Here is a 25,443-nt window from a genome sequence, read left to right on the forward strand (position 1 = left end):
TAGTGTTTTAAACTATGAATTAAGTTGCCAAGATAAAAATAACTATTGTGAAAGGACCTTCAAAAAATAATGATTATTACAGTCACAATGGAGAAAAATAAGTCTTGGAATGCATCCTCCCATGCTAGACAAGAAAAACAGTTCAGAAATATATTAGGTAAAAATAGCATTTACAACTGCTGCAATAGAGCATTATTTAGGATATAAAAAATAAAAAAATATGTTTACTCAATTGTTTGCTAGAGGGTATTTTTCCTCACTAGGGAAAAAGCACTGTATAAAATGTTTAGTTTAAAACTTTCCCCACATGCAAACTGTTAACTTTTATATTTAAGCAATTCTATTTCATACATGATTGTTTTATTATATGCTCTTTAAACATATCATATTTTGAATTATTATGTGTTTTAAAAAGTAACTACTGCTGCTACTGTATATGTGTGTCTCTTATGATGATATTGGATCTCATGTGATACATTCTGGTAATATGGTCCTGGGAAGGTGAGTTGAATTCTGTTATTCTATTCCTATGGATGTAGAAGGGGCTCCTTCCTAAACTAAGTGAAATTTTATTGTGAAGTCACATCGAAAAGAAATTACAACTACATGACCTCAATCTGAAACTGTTGGGAACAAGTTACTTTCGCCTTTAGAATTTTTGCACATTTTAATGAGGGGAAAAAAGTGCAGATTCTGTACATTTTTGATATCATCAGCAGAGCCTAGGGTATCACCCCATTATCAAGCAACATTTGTATGGTGAAACATGAGTACCCATGCTATGCAAGATAAATAAGTATAAAGATTATAAATGGCCTCTAGTCAAATCAGCTTAGGTCAGATTTTTGATGCCAAATGAGTTTGTACCAAACTTTCAGATAAAAACCTTTCAGTTTTAAGTACTTCTTTGTTTGCCTCTTTGTGGTTAAGAAATTATGGATCTGTGAGACTAGAAAGACTGGCTTAAAATGGAAAATGTCAACTCTCTCTCTTAATGGACTCTTCTCTTGATTCTAACTTGCAGAGAACCCAAATTACCAGTTTATTTTAAGGCAGAGGGGCAAAGAACAGAAGAGAATAGGGTGGAGTTTGTAATGCCTGAATCTCAAATCAGGCCTTGTTTCCTTTTACTCTCACATTTTGTTCCCTTTAATTAAGATCTAACCTTATCTATGGTGATGTTATGATATCATCTAAGAAGATTTAAGGGAAAGGTTTTCCTCTGTCTAAGTGCACTGCAATGAGACATTAAAGCCTGCCAAGTCTAGTATTTTATTATACATTGATGATTCAGAAGGTGAATTTTGGTACAAGATTTGACATAACAGGATGCACTGTATCTTCCTTCTGGGCGACTTTTCTTCTATTTTTACCCTGGAGGATTTAGTTTTGCATTAAAAACTGGTCAGTGGTCCTTTTATATTACCATTACTTACCTTCGTAATATACTTTAAATCCATGAGCACTAACTGCAAAATCACTGGTCAAACGTAGTGAAAACACAGATTTGGTACTTGTCACTGGCGGTGGCAGATGGAATCCTGTTAACCTAAAAACATAAATTGGATTAACTGTTAGAGTTATCAACATTTTACCTAATAAAGTTGAAAGAGTATTAAAAGTCATTTTATCAAATTCCCAAGCTCTGTATAAGTGTGTGTGTGTGCACATGTGTGTGTGTAGTGTGAATTAATTTATGATATGTTGATTAGAACATATCACACATCAAAAACAATTACATAAGTATATGTAAATATACATTTATTTATGTATGTGTGTATGTGCATCACTGTTTATCATATCTATTGTATATATCATCTATATGAAAATATTGATCAATTCAAACTTTGGGAAATAAATTATGAGTGTAAGTGTTGGTGCATATTTTATGCTGTTGATTTTAACAGTATTTAGAAGACATTTTTGTCAAATAAATTATTTTCCTGAAAGTTTAAAATATATAGAGTGGGAAATATTTAGAGAAATTTAATATTAAAGAAAGAGATGTGATCTAAATATGAAATCTTGAAGCTGAAGTGTCTATAAATGAGAAGTGGTTCTGTTGTATCAGATGCCAAAATTCAGCAAGTGATATTAAAATTAATAGATGCAAATTACTTTTTGGTTAATAATGCATATGTTTACATAACAAATATCTGTCTGATATTTTTCCCAATAATTTATTACTTATTTTTCTAATAATATACTGCATATAATTTCAAGCTCGATTATATAAAAGATGATTTACAACTGACACTTTATAAACCAGAGAAGACAAATTAAAAATAAGAAAGAGCACATTCATGGGATATAATTTTTTTAAAACTAATGAAGATGGCTATTTTTTTTAAATTTTTGTTTGAATTGCCTGTATGTTATTTTCTCATTTTTTATTCTTAATGTAAGTGTGAGAATTAAGAATTTTATGCAATGGAATTATCCTACTTTTCTTTATATACTTACTATTTTGCCCAACAATATATAGGTAAAATTAGTCTGTACTGAAATTATGATATATTTTCACTTCTGAATAGCAGTAGTTTCTGTTTGTCTCAGGCCTACTTGCTCTAAAAATGTATTAAGAACTCCAAAGAGATTTTGTGGGCTAGATCTGCCAATATTTACCCTATTTAATTTTTTATAAAAAACATTTTAAAATGTGCGTTTATTACTTTATTTAAAATAACCAAAATAAGCCCATTACATGTTGATATAAATAATGTAAATAATATGAAGTAACTATCTTTTCCAAAACAAAAATTTAAAAGAATACACTGTGTTCTATTTTTGCAAATCTCTTTAATATTTGGCCTATTGAAGAACATAGCTGGATTTTCATATCTGCTTCTTTGTTCAATGTTTTACAATATGTTATTTTGCTTTATGTATATAAAGAACCCTGATCTAACTTAGATATTTAATTGTAAAAGGGAAGAGTATTCTAGTAGCTTTTGCACATAAACATGGACACTCTTCTTTGATACTACACAAAAACTTGACTAGTTACAATGTTGAGTTGAAACCATATCACTTTTTTGCACTCTGTTACATTAAAATCTGTTGATTCACCCTGCCTTTTTAATAGATTTTTTTTCACTCTTGCATTTTTTGACATTATGCATTGGTCATTTGAAATATATTGGTTCACAGAGTTAGATCTTCCAAATATCGGTATATTTCACTATAAAATATTTTAAAATCACACCTATTTTTATTTGTACTCATCTGATGAAAATCTTTAAACTTGGGGAAGCTCTAAAGCTGACAGTGGTGGATTTAAGTTTTCCAAAATTCTAATTTTATACTTGAAAAATTCAGATTTTATCATTGACAGCAAATCCTGTCATTTATCTTCCTTGAACAGGGAAACAGTTTTATGTTTTTGGAGGGAGGGGGGAAATATATACCAAATACCTAAATGTGACTAACCATAGTTTATCCGTTAGTCATTATTTCAAATACAAATGTTATTCCATGATAAAAGTGGCTAGCTCAGCTAGCCCGCTCAAACTGTTTCTCTTCAAGACAATCATATTTTGGTAGGCATAAAAAAGGATTTTTTTGCACTTTTTTCCATTTTGTCATACTGGTCAATAAAAAGAAGTGTAATAAAGGGTGGCCATTTAATGAAATAATTAGACAATGACTACTAGTACAATTTGAAGTTACTAACTGTGTTGTGTTAATGCACCAGCAGTTTTATACCCACCATCACTTTTGTACAGGAGGGCAAATGTCAACCCAGAGAAAAAAAGGTGTATAATATCTCACTATTATTATGGAAATAGTTTTGTTTTTGTGGAACCCCTGAAAAATGTTTCAGGACTTTCAAGAATTCCATGGTTCACATTTTGAGGACCATTGTTGTATAGAAATCTACTGCAATAAATATACCACAATTCATTTATTCACTGACTGTTGATGGATACTTGGGTTGTATATACTTTGTTCAGTGTGTCTTCATCAACATTCTTGTAAAAGTCCACTCTTAAAGCACTTATGTAGCATTTCTCCGAAGTGTGTAAGCATTTACAATTTTAAATTTTCATATTTTTTACCGCATAAGGTATACTCTGCAAGGGTATACTTTTTCGTTAACAATGCTGTCAAACTGTCAAACTGCCTTCTAAATTCCTTTATGATTTTCTCTTTTTTCCCTGATTAGAAGTATGTCTCTTAAATTATAAACATATAAGTTGCTTTAGTTATATTTTGTTACTAATGTGTATCTCATTTGCATTATAGCCAGATAACATTTTCTGTATGAATTTAATCCTTTGACTTTTATTGAGACTAGCTTTATGGGTAGGATATTGTAAATATTTTATTATATGCCTGGTTTTCTTATTAAAAACAAGCATATTATTTTTCTGTTCCTAATCCAAGTTACCACAAACTTAAACAATACCCATTATTGTCTCACAGTTATGTGGATCTAGGCAGAGAGTAGCTCAGCTGATTTTCTGCTTAAAGCCTGATAAGGCTGAAATCATGGTATCAGCTTTGTTATGTTACTTTTTTAGAACCTCTGGAATTTCATTTGCTTCCACTTCCAAATTCAGAAGGCTGTTGCTAGAATTCAGTTTCATGCAGTTGTGGGACTAAAATCCCTGTTTCCTTGCTGGCTGATGGTTTGGGATTATTCTCAATTTTTCAAAATAGCCAGCATTCCTTGGTTTGTGGCCCCCTTCCTCCATCTCCAGAGTCAGCAATGGCAATCCAAGTTTTTCTCATTCTTAAATCCCTATTGTTTCCCCTTCTACCTTCTCTCTGCTGCTACTGCCTTTGTCCTCCAGCTAGGGAGATTTCTCTGCTTTTAAATGCTAATGTAATTCAATGGTGCCTAAATTGATAATTCAAATATCTTCCTATTATAAGATATGTAATCTTAATTCCATTTGAAGCGTTCCTTTTGCCAAGTGCTATAACATATTCACAGGTTCCAAGGGAACCATTATTCTGGGATTATTACTCTGCCTTTTATAATGGGTATATATCAGAGGCTAGGTGCAGCATTCAGTATATCCTTTGAATAAATTTGTTAACCCTGTTCAAATGGTCTCTGTGCTAACTTTATTTTTTAAATCTGAGCTACTAGATACTGAAAGAGATATGCTGAAATCTCCCAATATGATTGCAGATTTTTATATATTTCTTTGTAGGTATGTCCATTTTTAAATATATTTCCGGTGACATTATTAGGTGTATACAAGTAAAAATTATTGTATTTCCTGGTGAACTAGATATTTTGTCTTTATGAGATGACACTATTTCTAAAATGAGTTGATCTTAAATTTTATCTTATCTGATAGTAGTAAATCTATAATTTTCATTTATTAGAAAAGAGCTGGAACATCTTTTTACCTTCAACCTTTTGGTATCCATTTTTTTTTTGTTTGTTTTTTTTGTTTTTTGTAAATATGTCACTTATAACCAGAATATATTTGAGTTATACTTTTATATAGGTAATATACTTTTATAAGCTAATATTATAATACTGGCTTTTTTGCTTCAATGAACTATAATATACATATAGAAGTTTACATAAATCAAAATTATACATACTGTAGAATTATCACCAATGAAACAAATTTCAAATCAAGAAATAAAACATTGCAAGCAGTGCTGAGTGCCTGCTTATGCTTCCTCCAGTTCAGTACTATCTCAATCCATCCCAAGGGTAACCCTTACACTGACTTCTGACAAAACAAATTAGTGTTCCATGTCTTAAAAGTCTATATAAATGAAATTGCATAATAAAATTATTCTACTTCTGTTTTATTTGATTCAGCATTACCTTTGTTTTATTATAACAATAGTATGAAATTTAACTTTCCTTGCTACATAGGAATCCGTTTTTTTAATATGCCTTAATTTATCCATTCTACTGTTAGTGGACTTCTTTTTCGCAGTTGGGTCTTGAATAAATAATACTGTCATAAACATGTGTTACATGTTTTGTAAGCATATATGCATAGTTCTCTTGAGAATATATCTAGTACTAGAATTGCAGGGCATTGGGTAACTAGTTGTTAAATAAATAATTTTCTAGATTTTTTTTCAACATTATCTCTTGATATAAATATGTAAAAATAAGATATTTCCCACTTTGAATGCTCAGAGTTTTTTTTTTTTTTTCAGAAAAATAAGGAACATCGTCAGGGAGAAAAATGAAAAATAGTTTTGTAACAAAAAAGTCTGAAAACCTATTTACTTCATAGCTAGACTGTTACAATGTTATATATGATATTATTTTATGAATAATGGCCCTCCAAAATTGCCCAGGCTCTAATGCCAGTAATATTTAAATGTGTCACCTTATATGACAAAAGGAACTTTACAGTTGTGATTAAGTTAAAATCTTAAAAATGAGAGATTACCCTAGATTATCTGGATGGGCCCAAAGTGCTCACAAGGGTTCTTATCACAGGAAGGTAGGAGGGTCAGAGAGAGACTAGGAGGTGTGACAATGAAAGCAGAAGTCCAAATGAAGCAATTGCTGGCTATGAAGCTGAAAGAGGGACACAAGCGAAAGAAAGGCAAGCAGCCTGTACAAGCTGGGAATGATAAGAAACAGATTTTCTCCTAGAGCCTCCAGAATGAATGCAGACCTGCTGACACCTTCCTTGAACTCAGGCCAGTTAAATACATTTTAGACTTCAGTTCTCCAGACCGCAAGATAATAAATTTATGTTGTGTAAGACATTAAGTTTTCAGTCATTTGTTCCATCAACAATAGGAAACTAATACATGGCTCTCTTTTTGGCTTTGAAATAAACATTTCAAAAAGTGTCTAAAATATTAATTTATTCTATAAATAAAAATGGAGGTCCCATGGACTCTAGTGACGTCTATAATCACTGAGACCCATGTTGATAATATGCAAAACAAGTAATTCAGAGCCTATTGTTGCAACATTTATTTGAATACAATGTTTTTAAAAACCTCTCTTTGTAGGTAAAATATGCAATTTCATCCTCAGAATAGAAGTCATAGGGACTGGAAGAAATTACAGACTTGAAGAAATTCACAGTAGAACCAGGTCTAGAACTACAACACATTCTTATGTCCCATTTTTTAGTGAACACCCTGTCATTGTCTCACTGTCTTTGGCACAGTAATAAAATCAAAACATTAAAAGTTTTGAACTACTAATGTACATATAAACATACAAATTATTTTACATGCAGTATCAGATGTATTTTTACACTCGTCCAGATTCATTAAATAATCCAATAGTTTTTATAATATTTAGAACTTTTTACCATTAAATTATCCAAGATGATAGAGAAGGACAATGTGAAAAATTTTTCCCATTTATCAAAAGCTAGTTTTCTGCAATTAACTTTAAATAATCAGCATGTAATAGCATGTTATACAATGAGAGATTTAGTTTTATTTTTCATTTTAGTAAGTGAGAGAAAATGTATGTTTTAATATTTATTTTTATGATACTTGTATCATTGTGAGGATTTGCAGTATCTTGTTTTACTCCCTTCTGTAATACATTGCTTGATTGATTTGAAAATAAACTGTCAGTTATGAATCCCATTAGTTACTTTACCTTACAAGACTTCATTTTGTAATTTAATATTTATATGTGATTATTTATTAACCATCTCTCTCCTTTGTACACTAAACTTTGTGAAGTCAAAGTTTGGAATTCACTGGTTAATCACCAGTGCTTCATGCAATGCTTACCGTATTAAGAGGCTCTCAATAAGCAGCTGTTATATTAATGAATGGGAGTGATAGGAGAATATGAAAGCTGTTAGAGCACTTTCTTTTTCAAACCAAGCATTGTGTTCTTGGAACAAAGTTCTCAAGAATCATAAGAATGTCCAGGGACTCCACTTGTTAAGAAAATTCAGGTTGTCTGAATGGTAGTCAGATAGTACCTATGTAGAGACTCTTGTTCAGATTTATTTTATACCATGTTATTAATCTCAAAAGCTTAAAAGGAGATCATATATTTTATGTGCATCTGTTTGAAATATCTTCAGGATATAACTATATAATTAAAAACCTCATTTTTCAGGTAAAGCTAATATGATTTGTATTCTTAATATGAGTTACAAATTGTAGTATTTAAATATACATGTATTTTACCTGAACTTAACACATTTTCTAGATATTGTGAAAGCATAATATTTTATGAATCAGTATAATATTTTCCATGGAATAATTTGTACCATTCAGATATTTGTGATATTCTTAAGTTATTCTTATTACCTTATATTCTTAAATTTTTCATATATTCTTTAATTACCTTATCAATTATATTTTCTCCTATTGAAGTATGGTAAAGTTGAATAGTGAATCACAATTTATGTTCCTTTGAAAAGAATACCAGAGTGTAGCCCTATTTTTCTTGAATTACAATTAAATAAATCAAAACTCAGAAATGATCAATACATTATTTAAATTCATACAAACTGGTAGGCAGTGTGGCAAAGATACAAACACAGATTTCCAACTCCAGTCTATTTCTTTTTCCACTATGATTTTCTCATAAGGGAAATGATTTTTCCATGAAGGCAAAAAGCATATCTTACTCTGTCCTTGTTTCTCCACAATGCCCATGTAAGTTTTGTAACAAATATTTGGAATAGATAAAAATACAATTTTACCCACATGATAACTTTAAGTAGTTGAGGCTGATAAGAACTGTATTATAATTATAAAGTCATTGAGTTCAAGGCCAGAAAAGTAATGGGGAACCGCTGTCTGTACTTGTTGATACCTTTATAGCAAATATTTCCAGTGATTCATAAAGATATTTCCCTACTGGGAAAACTAAATAAAATTAGCAAACAAATATATCAGTGGAAAATCCTAGGTTGATGCAATGTAAATTTCCTTCAGACACTTTGTTTTTAATAAAAATAAAAATTTGAGAAGTTGTGGCCAGTAAAGGATTGAAATGTATTCATTTTGCTAAGTAGCTACTTTGCTGTTTGCCATCACTACAATCAACATTTTCTCTCACCATAAATTTAATACTTAAAAAATGCATGTAAACTCGGATTAAAGGACAGTCATTTCCTTTTCAAACATTTAGTTTCATGAAAAATTCACAGCATTTCCTATATTTCACATTTGTATTTGGTGAATGTTTTGTCATGGACCAATACTAGTTTATGGCCATTGTTCCAGTAAATTCTCTCTGGACAGAATGGCACAACATGTTTGTTTTTTCATCTTACATTTAATAGTTTCTAATGTATCATTCCTATTTTCTCTTTCCCTAATTTCACATTCACTCCCAGTCACATTTTAGCACTTTGTTACTAATTAGGCAAAACACTCATCAGAAACTGTGGAATATTCTAAAATTCATGCACTTAAAGCAAGTGAACCTGTCACTTCTCATGCCTGCTTTTAGATGAAAACATTCTTTAAGCATTTCCTTTTACAAAGATTTAGGAACATTACTGATATTCCATACTGTAATGAGTAACTGGTCACAGGGAGAATTAAATGATTAACTTATAACTCTATATTAATGACTATGAAAAGTACTAAAATAATTATTTGGTAATTAATGCAAAATTGAGACATTTAAATTATAAGAAATTCATTTAAAAAGTCAATATGTATGCTCTTTAAATAACAGGCTGCTCATTTAAGCTTTTTATTAAAGAATTAATGGCAATTAATGTGCCATTTTACAGCTTAATGTAATGGAAACCCTTAAAACATGAAGGCTGGTGGATAAGAATGATACCTGTATCATTATCTAAATGTGTTTATCAACTTTTAACCATGACATGTCATTTCTGAGAGACTTGAGCATGGAGATGACTAGATCTATATACTATCTTTAACAATGTGATCAAAGGTCACATTGCCTTTCAACTGATTACAATATTTCAAACTTTCTCTAGTTAAAAGAAATAATGCAAAAGTCACAGTTTTAAATTTAATGGCTATTAGCATAGTACTGCTCATAGGGAGATAGAGAGAAAGCAGACATGGGGATTGGAAAAGACATAGAGAGTGAGCTTCATATAAAAATAAAAGCAGTAACACTACCAAAATCCCAGGATCTTGTGATTGCTAAATAAGAGAATTCACATAGAATGGCACTGTGTATTTTGTGGAACCTAAGAAATAGCCACTAAATGTTAGTTTCATTAGTGCTTTGATTCAAAATCCATTGCCCTTTTATCTGTACTCAGTAGCATGCTAAGTCTAAGACAAATTGCATTACAACTCAGCATTCTTATGGTGATTTCTCATTATTCACAGTAAAATTTTGGGATCTGAATTATCTTACAATTTTACTTTGGTTGTACAGTTCTTACAAATGATCCAGGTGATATACAGGGAATTCTCTGCTGAAACATACTGTTAACCTATTTAATTTCAAAATGAATGGAAAAACCACAGGAACAAGTAGATATTTAAAGTAATGACTGTTCTGTGAGAATAAATCATGTATACTCTATTGATATCAGGCTATATGAAGCACAGCATCATAATTCATGTTTATGTCAGGATGTCAGTAATTATAATATTAAAGGAAAAGTTGGTTGTGGCAATATGTGAATGATTATATCATTTGCTGAGAGTAAATGAGCTGAAGCTTCTATCAAATTTAAAATTCCCAGAAAAGGCATCATGTATGAGAAAGGCAAATTTACAATATTAGGAGCATGTGCTATGTATACATTTAGATATGGAAATGTATATAAATAGTGATCTATATATGCATATGGTTATGGATTAAGGTAAATATGGATATGACTAGGAATATCATAAAGATACAGATAGAAAAGTAGGTAACCGACATTCCTTTCTAGTATTTTCTGATCTTCCACTGTATTGAGGTGCTTGTAAATCTTGGAACTACACTTGCCAGAATACTTCTCTTTGCAAGCAGTGTTGTCTATTAGATTTTGCCAATGAAGGCACTTCCATAAGACTTGGAATGGGAATTAAGAGTGTAAGCCATTATTATGTGTTGGTATATGGGCAGCAGTAGGTGTTAGAGGTGAGGCTTTTTTCATCAGCTTATCAGAATTCCTGTTTAAAGCAATTGTTCTGGTGCTGCAAAAACTTGAGTTCTCAATTAGTATTTTCCTGTGATTTCTGCAAATTCCTGATTTCTTGAAAGCTAGTGAAGGTTCTCGCTGACCTTCATCCCCCAGCCTTAAATCCAGAATTCTTGTTATTAAATGTGTTTCTGATTTGAGTATGTCAGTTTTTTTTCTTTCTTGTCTGAACTCTGAGAGATGCACAAATACTATAAAACCACTATCCCATGGAGAAAACGTTTTCTTCCCTCAAAACATAGCTTGAGAGTATCTTCAACTCACTATTTCTAAAGTCATTCTATTTACAGAAAACTCATTCTTTCCAGTGACTTTGGGGTTCATCTTCAGGATCAACATTTTATTCAGGACCTATGAAATATACTACTAGAAATATTCTTCAAAATTCAACCTTTTCAATTTCTTCTCTGCTACAAATACAACAAAATTTCTATAATGTCCTCTCTTTCTGGTTTTCTTTTTTTGATTCATTGAGTCATTTATCTTTAAAGCTATAAGTGACCACAATTCTAAAAGCAGCCTAATTGAGTCATTGAAAAATACTGAAGTACAGATGAGTTATGTTAGGCTAATCAATGTCAGACATTTAAATATATTTTACAGTGCCCCATCTTGCATTAACACCTGCCAATTGTTAATGAATATACTATTTCCAAAGTTTGGGGTTTTTAAGAAACAGTTGAGATATCCATACAACTGGTAAATGACATAGCATCTTGAAAACTTTTTCTCGTAATTCATACACATACACAACTAGTGAAAGACATAGCACCTTGAGAGCTTTCTCTAATCATTTTAGGCTAAATAAAATCATAATGTCATCACTGAAATACTTCATAAAGAAAATATTAGTATGAGAATGCAGTGACATAGAACATATGTGCAGTCATTTCCCTACCTAATTAATTAGTGAATTTGGGCATGATTTATGAACTAATTTAGTATTATCAAATGATAATTTTTTATTATTAAATGCAAAATCATTCAGTCCATTAATCTATTATTTTAATTTAATCATAATGCAGATCCAAACATTTTAAAGTAGATTAAATAATAAACTACTTTATATACTGTTATCAACTGTTCTACTGTATATGAAATTTTTTAAATCACCATTTTACATTATCACTATTAAACAATTGTAAAATTTGGCACTTCATAACACTGAAGATGACTAAGTTCAATAAGTATTAGCAAACATAGTTAGATAATGATATAATTATTCCATTTTTATTTTAGAAATAATGTCATCATATATCTTGATGTTCCATTTTCAATATCCTAGGGATTCTTGAGTGATATTTACTAATGTGGGAAGTCCTAAATAATAGCATTTTAATAGACTAATAAATTTACATAATTTAGTTTTAATAAAACATGGAAATATGACCAGAAGTTGCAATAGATGTTACACTGTCTCATTTACCTGTTTAAAAAAGAAAGACTCCTGTAGAAGTTTTGTTTTCTCCCATTATCGATAGGTTAATATTGTAACATTAAAATTGGAGTGATTAGAATAATTCATAAGAATAGTTCAGTCACATAACATTTTCTTGATAGCAATGGTAAGAACTCATTGGAACAATTAAAGTACATTTTTTTAATACCGCATTAAGGGGAGTATTTAAGAATCACATTTCTTTAAAAGTTAATGAAGTTTCTATGTGAGAAGGTAAGCTAAGGCAATGATGCAGCCTACATGGAGGAAATTTAAAAATTGAATTCTATATGGCTAATAAATAGCCATATATCTATAATACTTTCTTCTAATTTGGGACATTTTTGAGAGCACGTTGTTAACAATTACACCAGAAAAATAGACAAAAAATTCCAAAGATTGTCCTGGAAATCCAAGATGTTTTTTTCCCCACTAATAATAGTCACTGATGTATCAGATACTGTAATGTTTAACAGAGAACTCTGAGTCATTGTCTGTCTCAAAAGTGGTACATAATAATCTATAAAGTATGAGTCAGAGTGAAGGTAATAACTTTTATTTGAAATAAGTATGTATTCTAATGTGAAAAAATATAAAGCAAGTAAAATAAATATCAGTAGACAAATGTAAATTACTATGTATAGTGAAAATAACAGAGAAAGGAAAAATAGTACTTGTTTATTAACATGTACATTTCTCATACTTCATCTACTTATGCATCATGGACAAAGTTAGAATGATGGCATAATATTGTTTTTTTAAGCAAATATCTAGTTAGGTTTAGGAATCAGCATTTCTTTATCATATTTTATAACTGTTAATATGTCTCAGTATTAAATACATAATGCTTACCTTAAAAGGAATTTTAAATATTTTTTATATTTTATGTAATTTCTTGAGGAAACCCATATAACTTTTGATGCAACTTTGATAGAATATTATAGGAATTGTAGAAATAGTTTATTTTTTATATGGAGTAAAGTAAAATGACATGAAAGAAAAGCGATTCAATGTATAAGGTATTTGTTTCCTGAAAAAGAGGGCATTGTCAAGTATAATATTAAACAATCATGTGCATAAAAAAGTGTTTAAAATAATTTACATTAAAAATATTGTTATAGTCTGTAAATAATGAGACGTGATTTAAGAAATAATTAATGTATTTTTCATCATACATCAACAAAGATATAGATATAACAGAAAACAGAACCATAATAACTAAGTACTGGTGAACATATTTAAAAACTAAATACCATGAAGACAAAAATTTCTGTAAATTTATATTAGACAATTATATGAAGGACTATAACCAGTTATTTTCATTAGCCCTAGGGGACAGAGAAAGGAATGGACTTAATTTACACGTTAAAGTATTTGCTGATCCTGTGAAGACTTTGGAATATTCTTGTGAATGCAGCAGAAATGTAACTTTCAAGACAGCATATGAGAAGGCATGCTGTTATATTGTAGTAGTTTTATTAATCATAGACTTAGTATTTAGATAGTTACATTGGAATGAATACTTATAAAATTAACTAATGTATTAATAAAAATAAGAAGAAAGAGAAGGACAAAGAGAGTGAGGCTATGGAATGCAGGGAGAATAAAGGCAAAAACAATAGCAACAACAATAACAAAACTTCTCATTGATTTCCCTGGTGGCCAGACAAGAAAGCTGCTTAAACTGGCATTTTACTCTGAAGTTCCATTGAAAAATCCCTGGAAACACAACCTGTTTGTGATGTTCCAATGATGTTTACATTTTACATGTATATGTGAACAAAGACATGACTTCATAATGTCTACTATGAAATTTCTCTCTGAATATTATAACCTAAGTCCTCTGATAGATGCAACATTTTTATCTTTAGACAAACTAACGCCTAACCCTGACCTCCACACCTGTGTATATGATCACTATTTTACATTCCCACTTTAATGTCTAATCATCTCAGACAAATGTCCAACACCTAAATCTCAATTCAAAAAACCTGTCACTTCCTCAGTCTTCTCCTTTCAGTAAATTCTATTCTTGTTGTTGTGAAGGCTAAAAAGCTCTGCAGCTTTTCTTGATATCTCTCTCACACATTTAATGCATCTAAGAATTCAGTGGAATATATGTCCTCTAATGTCACAATATATCCAAATATAATGGCTCCTTACCACCTCCTCTGCTTCTGCCACAATCCAAGTCACCATCATCACGCCTTTGCATATCTCTCTCTCCCAGTATACCTTCAACTCCATTACCAGAATTATCTTTTGAAAATACATGTTGATTCATATACCTTCTTCACTGACATCCAAAATCCACCACTGACTTCCAAATCTCTTATCACAATCTGCCTATCTGTTTCTTTGTTTATTGCCCATCGGTTCTCACTAGAATACAGACACTGCCAGGGTGGAGAAATTGTTTGCATTTGCAATGCATAGGCCCTGGAATAATGGCATGGCAAATAGGAGGCTCTCAAAATGCTTTTGGAAGAATAAATTTATTTTTTTACTTAAGGTAAATTTTAGAATCATTAATGTTAATAGATATATATTCTCAATATTTTTGAGCTAGATGTAAGAATTTAAAGAATTACAGGCATACCTAATTTTATTGTGCTTTGCTTTATTGCACTTTGTATATACCGCTTTTTTTACAAATTGAAGTTTTGTGGCAACCCTGTGTCGAGCAAATCTATTGACCCCTTTTTCCCATCATCACTTGCTCAACTTTAGTCTCTGTGTCACTTTGTAATTCTTGCAGTATTTCAGAGTTACTTTATTAATATCAAATTTGTTATGATAATCTGTGATCGGTGATCTTTGACGTTACTACTACTCACTGAAGTTTCAGAGGATGGTTAACATTTTTAACAACAAAGTATTTTCTAAATGAGGTATATACTTTTTTTAGACAGAATGCTACTGCACAATTAATAGACTATCATATAGTATAAACATAACTCTTTATGCACTGGAAAACTAAAAAATTTGTATGACTCACTTTACTGTGATATTTGCATTGTTGCTGTGGTTTGGAACCAAATCCACAGTATGAGGTATGCTTGTGCTCTGTAATGGCTGTAGTGTTCACCACATAAAAGCATAGAGTAATTCAAGAGAGAAAATGTAGTCCATCCTAATTCTAATTGAGTGTTATATATAAAATAGATTTCAAATCCAGGTATTGATTGCCACTTCTATTAACTCTGCTTAAATTTGGACCCTCATCTTCTCTTATTTAACCCTTTTGATAAACTCTTAGTGTGAAGTCCTTCTGCTTCTAGTCTAGCCTACTTGAAATCTGAGTTTCCTCCACAGACCTCCTAAGGTGACAATTTATAAATATTTGACCTTGGAACTACCTTACTTTGATACTTACAGTCCTTTGGTAACAATCACATATTAGATAAAGCCTATGTTTTTGAAAGTCATTCATCATTGCACCCAGCCTAGCTTTCCAGGCTAGTGTTTATTCCAATTTATTGACTATACTCCAGTCATTCTGATCATTTTGCAATTATATACCACAAAACAAAGGAAAGTGAAAAAGAAGAAAAACATTAGAATGAGTCAGTTATTTATTGGTTGTTCATAGTTCCCACATCCATGCTTTTATACTCTGTACAGATTTCTCTGACATCTGCTTTCCTGATGGGTTCTGCATATTAAAAACCACTAATGAGAGATCAGAAATAGGGAGGTGAAGAGAAGTTATAATTCCTTCTTTCTCTCTTTCTTTTCTTTTGCTCCTGGAAGCAACTATGGAAGTTACATATATTGCTTTGATTATCCCAGCTTTGAGTCTGAAAACAGTCCTTCATTGGCGATCATGTGTTTCCCCTCTGTGGGATCAGCATCTGTTGGGTAGCCCACCTCCTTGAGTTCAGGGTCACTAAGATCCACTTTCATGGAATAGCATCCTTCATGCACAGCAGACAATGTGTTCTGCCTTCTATATATCCCAACCTCACCTCACTTTTTTTTTTTTTTTTTTGGTCCTGTAGCCATATTTCCTTCCTCGAGTAAGTAATTTCTGGATTAATTCTTCCCCTATTGCTTGGTTCCCTCTCTTCAAGTCTTTTTAAACAAGTTCTCTATATTACATTTTTCTTCTGTTTTTCCAGTTGTAACCTGTCTGATACAAAACAGTTAGGGGATGGTAGCTATTCATAGGTAGAAAATGATTTTATCAATGTTTTCGTCAGAGATATAGGAAGAATAAAGTATATGAAATGAAATTAATAAACAAATAATTTATGTTCAGTTACAGTTAACTAAACATTATCTTGTTTGTTGTAAAATTATATCACTGTTTTACTATTATTTTTCTTGGGTAAAAACACGTTTCCATATATGGTGTGCTATGTCCATTGAAACTAAGTTTATGTTTATGTAAATTCTGAATAATGTTTTACATCTAAACTCATGCTTCCTGAACCATTAGATAACATCTTGTTGCTGTATTCAATTAAATGTGACATTACACATATGCATATGTGACTTAATTTAATTTTAGCTAGCATTGGAAAAGCATATTACCTTGAAATGTAAAATTAAACATGCCTTTAAAAATGAAATATTTATGTCAACAAAATGTTTTATTTAGCTGCTTGTATATCAAATGAGCGGAATTATTTTAACTAATGAAATGATGTTAAATGCTACCAGTTACTAAGTTTCCAGTATGAGTCAAGTGTTCAACTTACATTATCTCATTATCCCTCATAACCTATAAGACTGTGTATGACTTTATTGTCATGATTCTATTTTGTAAATGGATAAATCAAAGGCCTACAAAGGGAAATTACTATTTATTAAAATCACATAGTTAGTAAATGGCAAAACCAGACATTAAGCCCATGTTCTTTTTGCTAGTGTATGGAGACTCTCAATTAGTTTTGCTAAATTAGTAATGAGTTGATCAGTTTTTCTAAATTATCCTGACATTAAAAGTTAATGTAAATACTTGAATTTAATCAATGGATCTGGCAATGTCACCTTGTCCTGAGTAGCTTCTGTGAGGTGACAAATCAAATTTAGTGATTATTAGCAGAAATAGGAAAAGAGGAAATAGAGAAAGCCCATATTGACTATTATTTTAAGAAGCTTAACCGTAAAAGAAATTTGAGTTATAGTGTGATTGACATTCACCTTGATAAAGGACAATCCTTATTACAGCCTTGTGGGATGAGAAAATGAGATATTGGATAATAATATAAATGTTAAGACAGAATCATTGAAGCCACTATTTTAAAATTATTATCACAAATGTTTATAAAAAACTTATTTTGTGTGTGTGCCACTTACTGAATTAATGGTTTACACATTTAATTCACAAACCCTGTGAAATGGCCTTTTTATATTCTCTTCCTGTTTTCCACAAAGTTTAGAGAGGTTAAGTGGTTTGCTGTCCTGTTTATTTAGTGGAGGAATTAGAATTCAGCAGAAGCCTGTCTGACTCCAAAATACACGTTCTTTCTACTTATTTAACATGACTACTGCCACAATTTAAATGTAAGATGAAGATGAAGTAAAGATAAACATTTAAAATGTAATATTAAATGCAAAAACTACCTTCCTATCAAAGGACATTAACACAAAAATAATGCTGTTCAAAAATAAGTCTCAAGTGAAGTTTAAAAGAATTATATAAAATACAGTTAAAATATCAGAAATAGAAAAATTAAGTAGCTTGAAAATACATGAGTAAAATCAGAACACTAGAAAACAAATAAAACTTCCCGATAAAATGTTCTCAGTGATAATATGACAGTTGACATTGACAGTAAATATGTGACCAGGTTCCAGAAAAGATTTCCACAAGAACAATGGAATTGAACAATAATTGAGGGTAATTAGTGTCCCATGAATGCTTGCCATCAGACACACAGAATACCAAAAAGTTGGTAGACTGAAACTCTCTCTCCTCCTTCTGTTTCTTAGATAAGAAACACAAGCCATGTTCAAATCAGAAAACTAGTCAACATTATCTCTAACATGGAGTTCCAAAGAGTTGTCCCCATAGTACCTTCTTTCTTCATTCAGTGAAAAACAAAATTCCAGGGAACAGTCAGATAGGAACTGGGGTGACATTTTGGTGGACACCATCCAAGAAATAAAGCGTTTTATAGAAGGAGTATAATAGGAAGAAACATGGTAGTGTTACTTTCTAATTTTAAAATATTAATTATAATATTTATATATTTTAAATTAGGCTTTATTAAATTAATATATTAAACTGAAGAGAAGAATTGCCATGTATCTATTGCTGGTTTTAATAAATTAATTACCATGAAGCTAAAGAAGATACCCTATTAGATGTCATGACCTATAATAAAACTATAGTATTTAAATCAGTTTGGTATGAAGTTCAAGGATTAACAAACAGTCCAGTGAAATAGAATAGAGTACAGAAAAAGAACCACACATAAATAAATATTTGATGTGAAAAACTGAGGTGCAATAAAGGACTGTTTTCTATATATGATACTGAGTCAAATATATACTCATATAGAAAAAAAGGAAACAAAAAATATAAACCATGTTCTCTACTTCACACCATACACAAAAATCAGTTCCATATATATTGTGTACCTAAATGATAGAACTCTTATCAAGAATATATAAAGAATCCCCACAGATTGTTAAGAAAAAAGCAGACAGCCTTATAGAAAGATGGACAAAGACTTGAGCAGGACTTTCTGTAACAGGATATCCAAATGGTCACTAAGCATATAAAAAGTGTTCAATTTTGTTAGACATAAGGAAAATACAGATTAAAACTAGAATGCCATGCCAAAATAAATAGTAGATGGGCTAAAAGTAAAAATGTAGACAAAACCAAGTGTTGGTAAGGATGTGGAATAATTAAACTTTCAAACACAATTTGTGAGAGAGTAAATTAGTACAACTTACTGAAAAAATGTTTTGATGGTATCTATGAAATGGAAATTATGTATCTACTATATACGTAACAGAAATGCTTAAACATGCTTGTGAGAGGACATATACAGGAATGATCATAGCAGAACTATTCATAATAACCCCTAACTGAACACAACCCAAAAGTCCGTCAATAGTGGAGTACTGAATTAACATATAAAATACAAAACCATATAGCAATGAAAGTGAATAAACTACAACTAGACACAACAATGTAATGAAATTTCAATAACATGAAGCTGAACAAAAGAATCCATAGGCAAAGATCACCCACTGTGTCTTTCCTTTAAAAAACAAGTAAAATCAATATCTCTTGTTAGGAGAGTAGTTACCCTGAGAAAAGGAATCAAGAGGCAGTGATTGGAAGGAGACAATGTTGTTTCCTGATCATAATGTAACATAATTTACCAAACTCAGAATGTAATTTAGCTTCTTTTCCTATGTATACTTCTATAAAATGTCTTTAAAAATACAGGCTACAAGTGAAAATAGACACCAGAGTGAAAAAGAAAAAATCAAAGTAAGAAAGGGTGCACTTAGTGATTTTCCTAGCAGTACAGGAGGATGTGAATTGGACGTGAAGTAGTAGAAATACTTTATTAATAAAGTATAGGTATGAGGGGAAAATATCATTTGAATGAGTATTAGCCAATCTGGATTATTAAACTGGAAAATAGTGCTTGCAGAGAAAAAATTTTAACTAAAAGGAAAAGATCCTTGTAAGGAAGATGCCAGCTTCATTGGACTGAACGTAATTAATACCTGGCATTATTTTTTAAGTTTTCAAATTTAAAAAATCCATAATCAAATATGATATATATTTAGGCATACAGGTATGGAATTATATGAAATATATGCACACACAGATGTTAATATCAAAGATGCATGGTTGCATATATGTCAATATAGGTGATATGCTTTTTACTGACTACAAAAATGGTACTACTGACTGATTTCTTACCAGTATCAATGGTATAGTTGTTTTGAAATAACATTTTGTCCCAGTAGTTTATTTTTTTAATTATCTACTCATAATTGTATATATTGTTCTTATTTTTATCAGACGTATTTATATGACACACTCTGGGATTGCATGTTAGAATTAGTTCAAAGAGCATATCAAAGTTAACTATGAGAATTTAAATGTGAAAAATTAACTTAACAGTTTGAAGCATCAGTAAATCAGATGAAAAAGATGTATCACTTTAATAATTCATCCCAAGAAAAGATTAAATTTAATCTGGAGAAGTTGAAATTAAACTACTATTGTATCCAAACTAATAGTTATCTCTGACCTACTCATCAGGCAAATATTATTGAATATTAACATCATGTTAATGTTACACTTCATATCAGAGATAAAAAGGCAAATACAGCTTCCTCTAACCACAAAGACTTCATACCTATTCAAGATCAAGAACAGATTATATTGTGTTTTTATATTCAAGTTTTATACATTCTTGGAAATAACTATATTATTTTTAAACAACTATAGATTTTTTTCATAATGTTAATGTTTTTTGTAACATGCGCTTGATTGACTACCAAATTTTAGCTTTTCCTAAATTTTGTAGAGAAATGTCAACTTTCAGCTTTCATTATAACACACAGTAATTTTGATGTGACAGTAATCAGAAGAGGCAATATGGAACAAAATAAAATTGGTTGATATATACAGAGATGAATATTTTTAATCACTGGGTCTTGAGCCAATGCCGAGTAACATATTAGCTGCATGAACTAATAGAAAATAGTAAGATGAATTAGAGAGTACAAAAATTAGATTGATACTGTAATGAAAATTTAGTTTTTATATTTTTATATGTGGTAAGGAAAGGCATGATGAAAAGAACACAAAGAAACATTAAGAAATGAGAACTTAGGTTTATATGAAAGTATTTCCCCATGATTTTTATTCGTTCTTGGTAATAATCCTAATAATCCTATTATTATATCAGTGTGTTTTTAACCTAGAAAAAGCCTCATTTAGGTTAAATTACTTAAGTACTTTTATTTTATGTTTAAGAACTCTTCAAATATAAACTTACATGATCATTTTCAAAATTTTATTTTCATTATTGACTTAAAAATTAACCAAGAAGAAATATACCTACAGAATGAATCAGTTTCATAACAAAAGCTACTTTTAAATTTTCAATCAGCAAACATTATATTAAGCCTCTACTATGAATTAATCAAGAGCATAGTACGTACATATCATCTAATGCAATATCTTACTATTTTAACATTCTCTTATCTCAGAATAAAGGAAGAAAATATCAAGAGATTAGCTGAAATCTTTGTCTATGTCAGCCCCTCTGTGGAGATGTGGACAAAGCATGAGGAGGTACTAATGGAGGAAAGCCTAGAGAGACTGGGTTACACGCTAGGTAAAATCGAAGAGAGAGAGCAGAGATGAAAAATTCATAACGTTGAACTCAAGGTCTGGTTATAGATGAGCATTATAGAGAAGAAAGTAAACAGCAGGTACTCAGGAGCAAAAGGATGGTAAAAAGGGGAGATCCCCCTGGAGGAGCTGTCTGCACACAATGCCTATATCAAAATGTTATGTCTATAGCTTGCTATTTATACTCAGCTTGTTAAAGGCAGATAGAAGTGAAAAGAACATTTACTAACTGTTTCCTTACTGAATGCGTAGTAATTGATATATTGTCAGTCTATCAGAACCAGAAAAATAGTGTGTCATTTGAAAAGAATTCAAATGACCTTCTGGTGACATCTTGTTATTTTTAATCTAGAACATACTATAGTTATTTTTATAATTAACCTAGTGTTAAAACTAGAATAATTTTCTATCCTTTTTTTGGCTACTCATCTGCTTATTTGTAAAATATTTGTGGAGTAGCTATTTAAGTGTTACACTGCCATAACAAAAGTGTAAAATGTGTGCCATTGGCTTAGCAGTCAGCAGAGGGTGTTGAGGAAATAGATATCACATGCTAGAAATGTAAACATCTATTTTAGGCAGTGGCACAGCATTTGGTAAAGGATTTTTCCCAAATGACTTTGAGGGCTTATCATGAGCCTATTTAGCTTTTAATTCTAGAGAAAATGGCTTAAAAACCCAGAAAATGATGTGTGAAAATATTGCCTGCCTTTAGAAGTATATTACAATATTTTTGCCTTTACAAATATACTACAATATAGATATATATTACAAAGAAAAAGAGTTCAAGCAAGATTTGGCTGGTTTTCCTGCAGAAATCAAAGGGAAGAGAGTTTAGAGACAACAGCATTCCAAAACTGGAATAGCTAACTTTTTCTGTATACAAATATAATTGGTAAAAAAAGATCAAAAAGGAGTAGAGAACAAGGGCCTCAAGGTTATAAAGACACCAGTAATTAAAGAGAGAGAGAGAAAAAAAAAAGGTGATCAGGAAAAAAATAAAACCTATTTTAGAATTATGTTTAGAAAAGACAAAACATTGAATATAACTAGTGGCTTGTGAAACTCAAGGAAAACAAAAAGACTGTAGTCTTACTAAATTATTGTGGAAACTGCATTGCCAAATTATCACAAACCAGCATAAAAAGCAACTTTTGAGTGAGCTTTAACACAGACTTGAAAAATCAGGAAACTCTGCAGACCACAAAAGAGACATACTCCTGAACATCCAACTCAAATGTGACCACATAGGATAATGCTTAAGAAAGCATATTCCTAGGAATGAAATTCTCACTCTCCTTAAGTTTACTCCCTCGCCTTGTGCCCTGAACCCTATCTCCTCTCATTTACAAACGCATTCTAGCAACAGTTTGTTCTTTCTTCTGCATCATTAAAATTTTTTACTGAATTATTCCTATTAGCCTGAAACATGTTTATCCCCATCACATAAATATGTATAAATAAATGTGCATATAATTAAGATAACTTCCGTCATTTCCACATTTCCCTCTGGCTTATATCTGTTTTTGTCAACTTTACATTAAAAGTTTATTATATAGACAATTAATGTTCTATAACCATGGTTTCCATTTTGTTTCTTCCCATTCTTTCCTGAAGCCATCCATTTCAATCTGACTTATGCCCTCAATGTTGCTGGGAGAAAAAGAACTTTTATCAAAGTTTCAAACTGACTTCTATGTCACTAAGTCCAATGGGTGATTCCTGATTCTCACTGAATCTGGGGAAGACTTGACCTCAGCATGTGTCATCTCTGCTCACTGAGCTTCCTCCTTCTTTCTTCACTCCTAAGATAACATGCTCACTTGATTTCCTCTTACTTCCCTGGACTCTGCCATTTACTTCCTCCTTTGCTGCTTTTTCTGACCCCCGTAGTCTCTATACCTCAGTCCTAAGGCATATTTTCTCTCCCAGTCCCAATGTGCTCTTGTTCAACACTAAACGTTGCTTCTTTCTCCTCAACTCTGTTTGTGTATCAAATACTCACTTGACGTTGTTACTTGTATGCCTAATATGCTTTAAAAAATTAACATGACCAAACCAAATTCTGTATTTTCACCTCCATCCCAACATAATTATTCTCTATCTTCTTCATCTGGAAAAATACTAGTTTTTTTTTAATTTTTCATGATAATAAAACCTGGAATTTTCCTTGACTCGTGCCTTTTTTCCTACCTTAAATCCAAACAATCAGGAGTGGCACGTAAAACTAAAGAATGGCTTATTGTCATCAGAAAAATACAAATTCATACCATGAGATGGCTTTTTACAAATTGTCAAAAATTAAGATCCATGAAAAATATCGTGCTGGATATGCCCAATGTGGAGACATTGTACATTATAAATCATTCATTACATATTGTTGGTAGTATTGTAAAGTGGTGTGACTACATGGGAAAACAATTTGCATTATGTAAATGTGAGTAAATTTGAACAATTGCATCTTCCATATGCACTGAACCAGCCTTTGTTCTCTGGTATCTGGGAAAATCTCTTGCACTCTGTACCAGAAAATATATACAAGCTTATTCATGGTCACATTATTTGTAATAGCAAAACAATGTAATCTTTTATTTTTTAGAAAACAAACCAATACACTTATATTCATAAGTGAAGTGTTGTATATGAATAAGATTGGATAAAGATTAGTTGAAATGATGAACTACAGCAATGTGCCACAGAATGGATGACTCTTAGAAGCACTGAGTCAAAAAGCAAGTCTCAAAAACTATGATAGTATGATGCATATTTTACAAAACTTACAAATAGGCAAAATTAAACTTTATGTTGTTTATAGATATATTTATGTATGATTAAACTATATTTCTGAAAAAATTAAGAAAATAATGGCCATAATATAGAAATGCTTGTTACTGGTGAGAAATCAGAGTAAGACCAGAGATGGGATAGGGAAGAAACAAACATTGTCACTGTCCTTATTAAGTTATAGGCTTATTTGTGTTCAAGCTAATATAATGCTTCATAGACTGTGCTACATAGATATATATTTTACATAGAAAATATATATTTTAAAAGAGCATGAAGTGAATTTAGGAAATTCATGTGAAAATATGAATTGACAAATCAAACAGTACCAGTATCTCAAAAGACTTTGTGTGGCTGTGGGTTGTATTACTATTATTGTTCTGTTTAGTTGAGTATTATTTTCCAATGATTACATCTCATCCAAAAATAATTTGAACTTTGTAATTATAAACCATTATTTTTTAAATGAATGAAATGAATCAAATAAGGCTACTCTGCTTGGTTCATGCAGGTAAAAAAAAAAAAAAAACTCCATAAGTATATTGGTAGCTTCTGTAGCAAATTTCCATATTCTATGCATTTTTTAGCCCTTATATCCACCAAGCAAAGTGTTGCATATATGGCAAGATTCTGAAATTTTATTTTGAATTTCAATTACCTCAAAAGTGTAAAATTTTAAAGAAATATAATATACATAACCCTGCATAACCCTGCATTAATTTAATCAGAAATTTGAAGATGATATTTTATTACCAGATTTTGCCGCTGATTTTGCAAAGTACTTGCATTTTGTACATGTGTATGTACAAATTTATCAC

General features: G+C 30.9%; 1 protein-coding gene across 3 annotated transcripts in view; it reads right to left on the minus strand.

The window, feature by feature from the left end:
* CSMD3 (CUB and Sushi multiple domains 3) overlaps window positions 1-25,443 on the minus strand; it is a 1,011,591-nt gene that overhangs the window by 852,102 nt on the left and 134,046 nt on the right. For all 3 annotated transcript variants that reach the window (XM_074352931.1, XM_074352929.1, XM_074352930.1), the window contains exon 3: window positions 1,437-1,549. In XM_074352931.1, the coding sequence (XP_074209032.1) occupies window positions 1,437-1,549 (113 nt within the window). The remainder of the gene's footprint in view (window positions 1-1,436; window positions 1,550-25,443) is intronic.

The sequence above is a fragment of the Camelus bactrianus genome, chromosome 25 (genome assembly GCF_048773025.1).
Source record: "Camelus bactrianus isolate YW-2024 breed Bactrian camel chromosome 25, ASM4877302v1, whole genome shotgun sequence".
NCBI classification, from domain to species: domain Eukaryota; kingdom Metazoa; phylum Chordata; class Mammalia; order Artiodactyla; family Camelidae; genus Camelus; species Camelus bactrianus.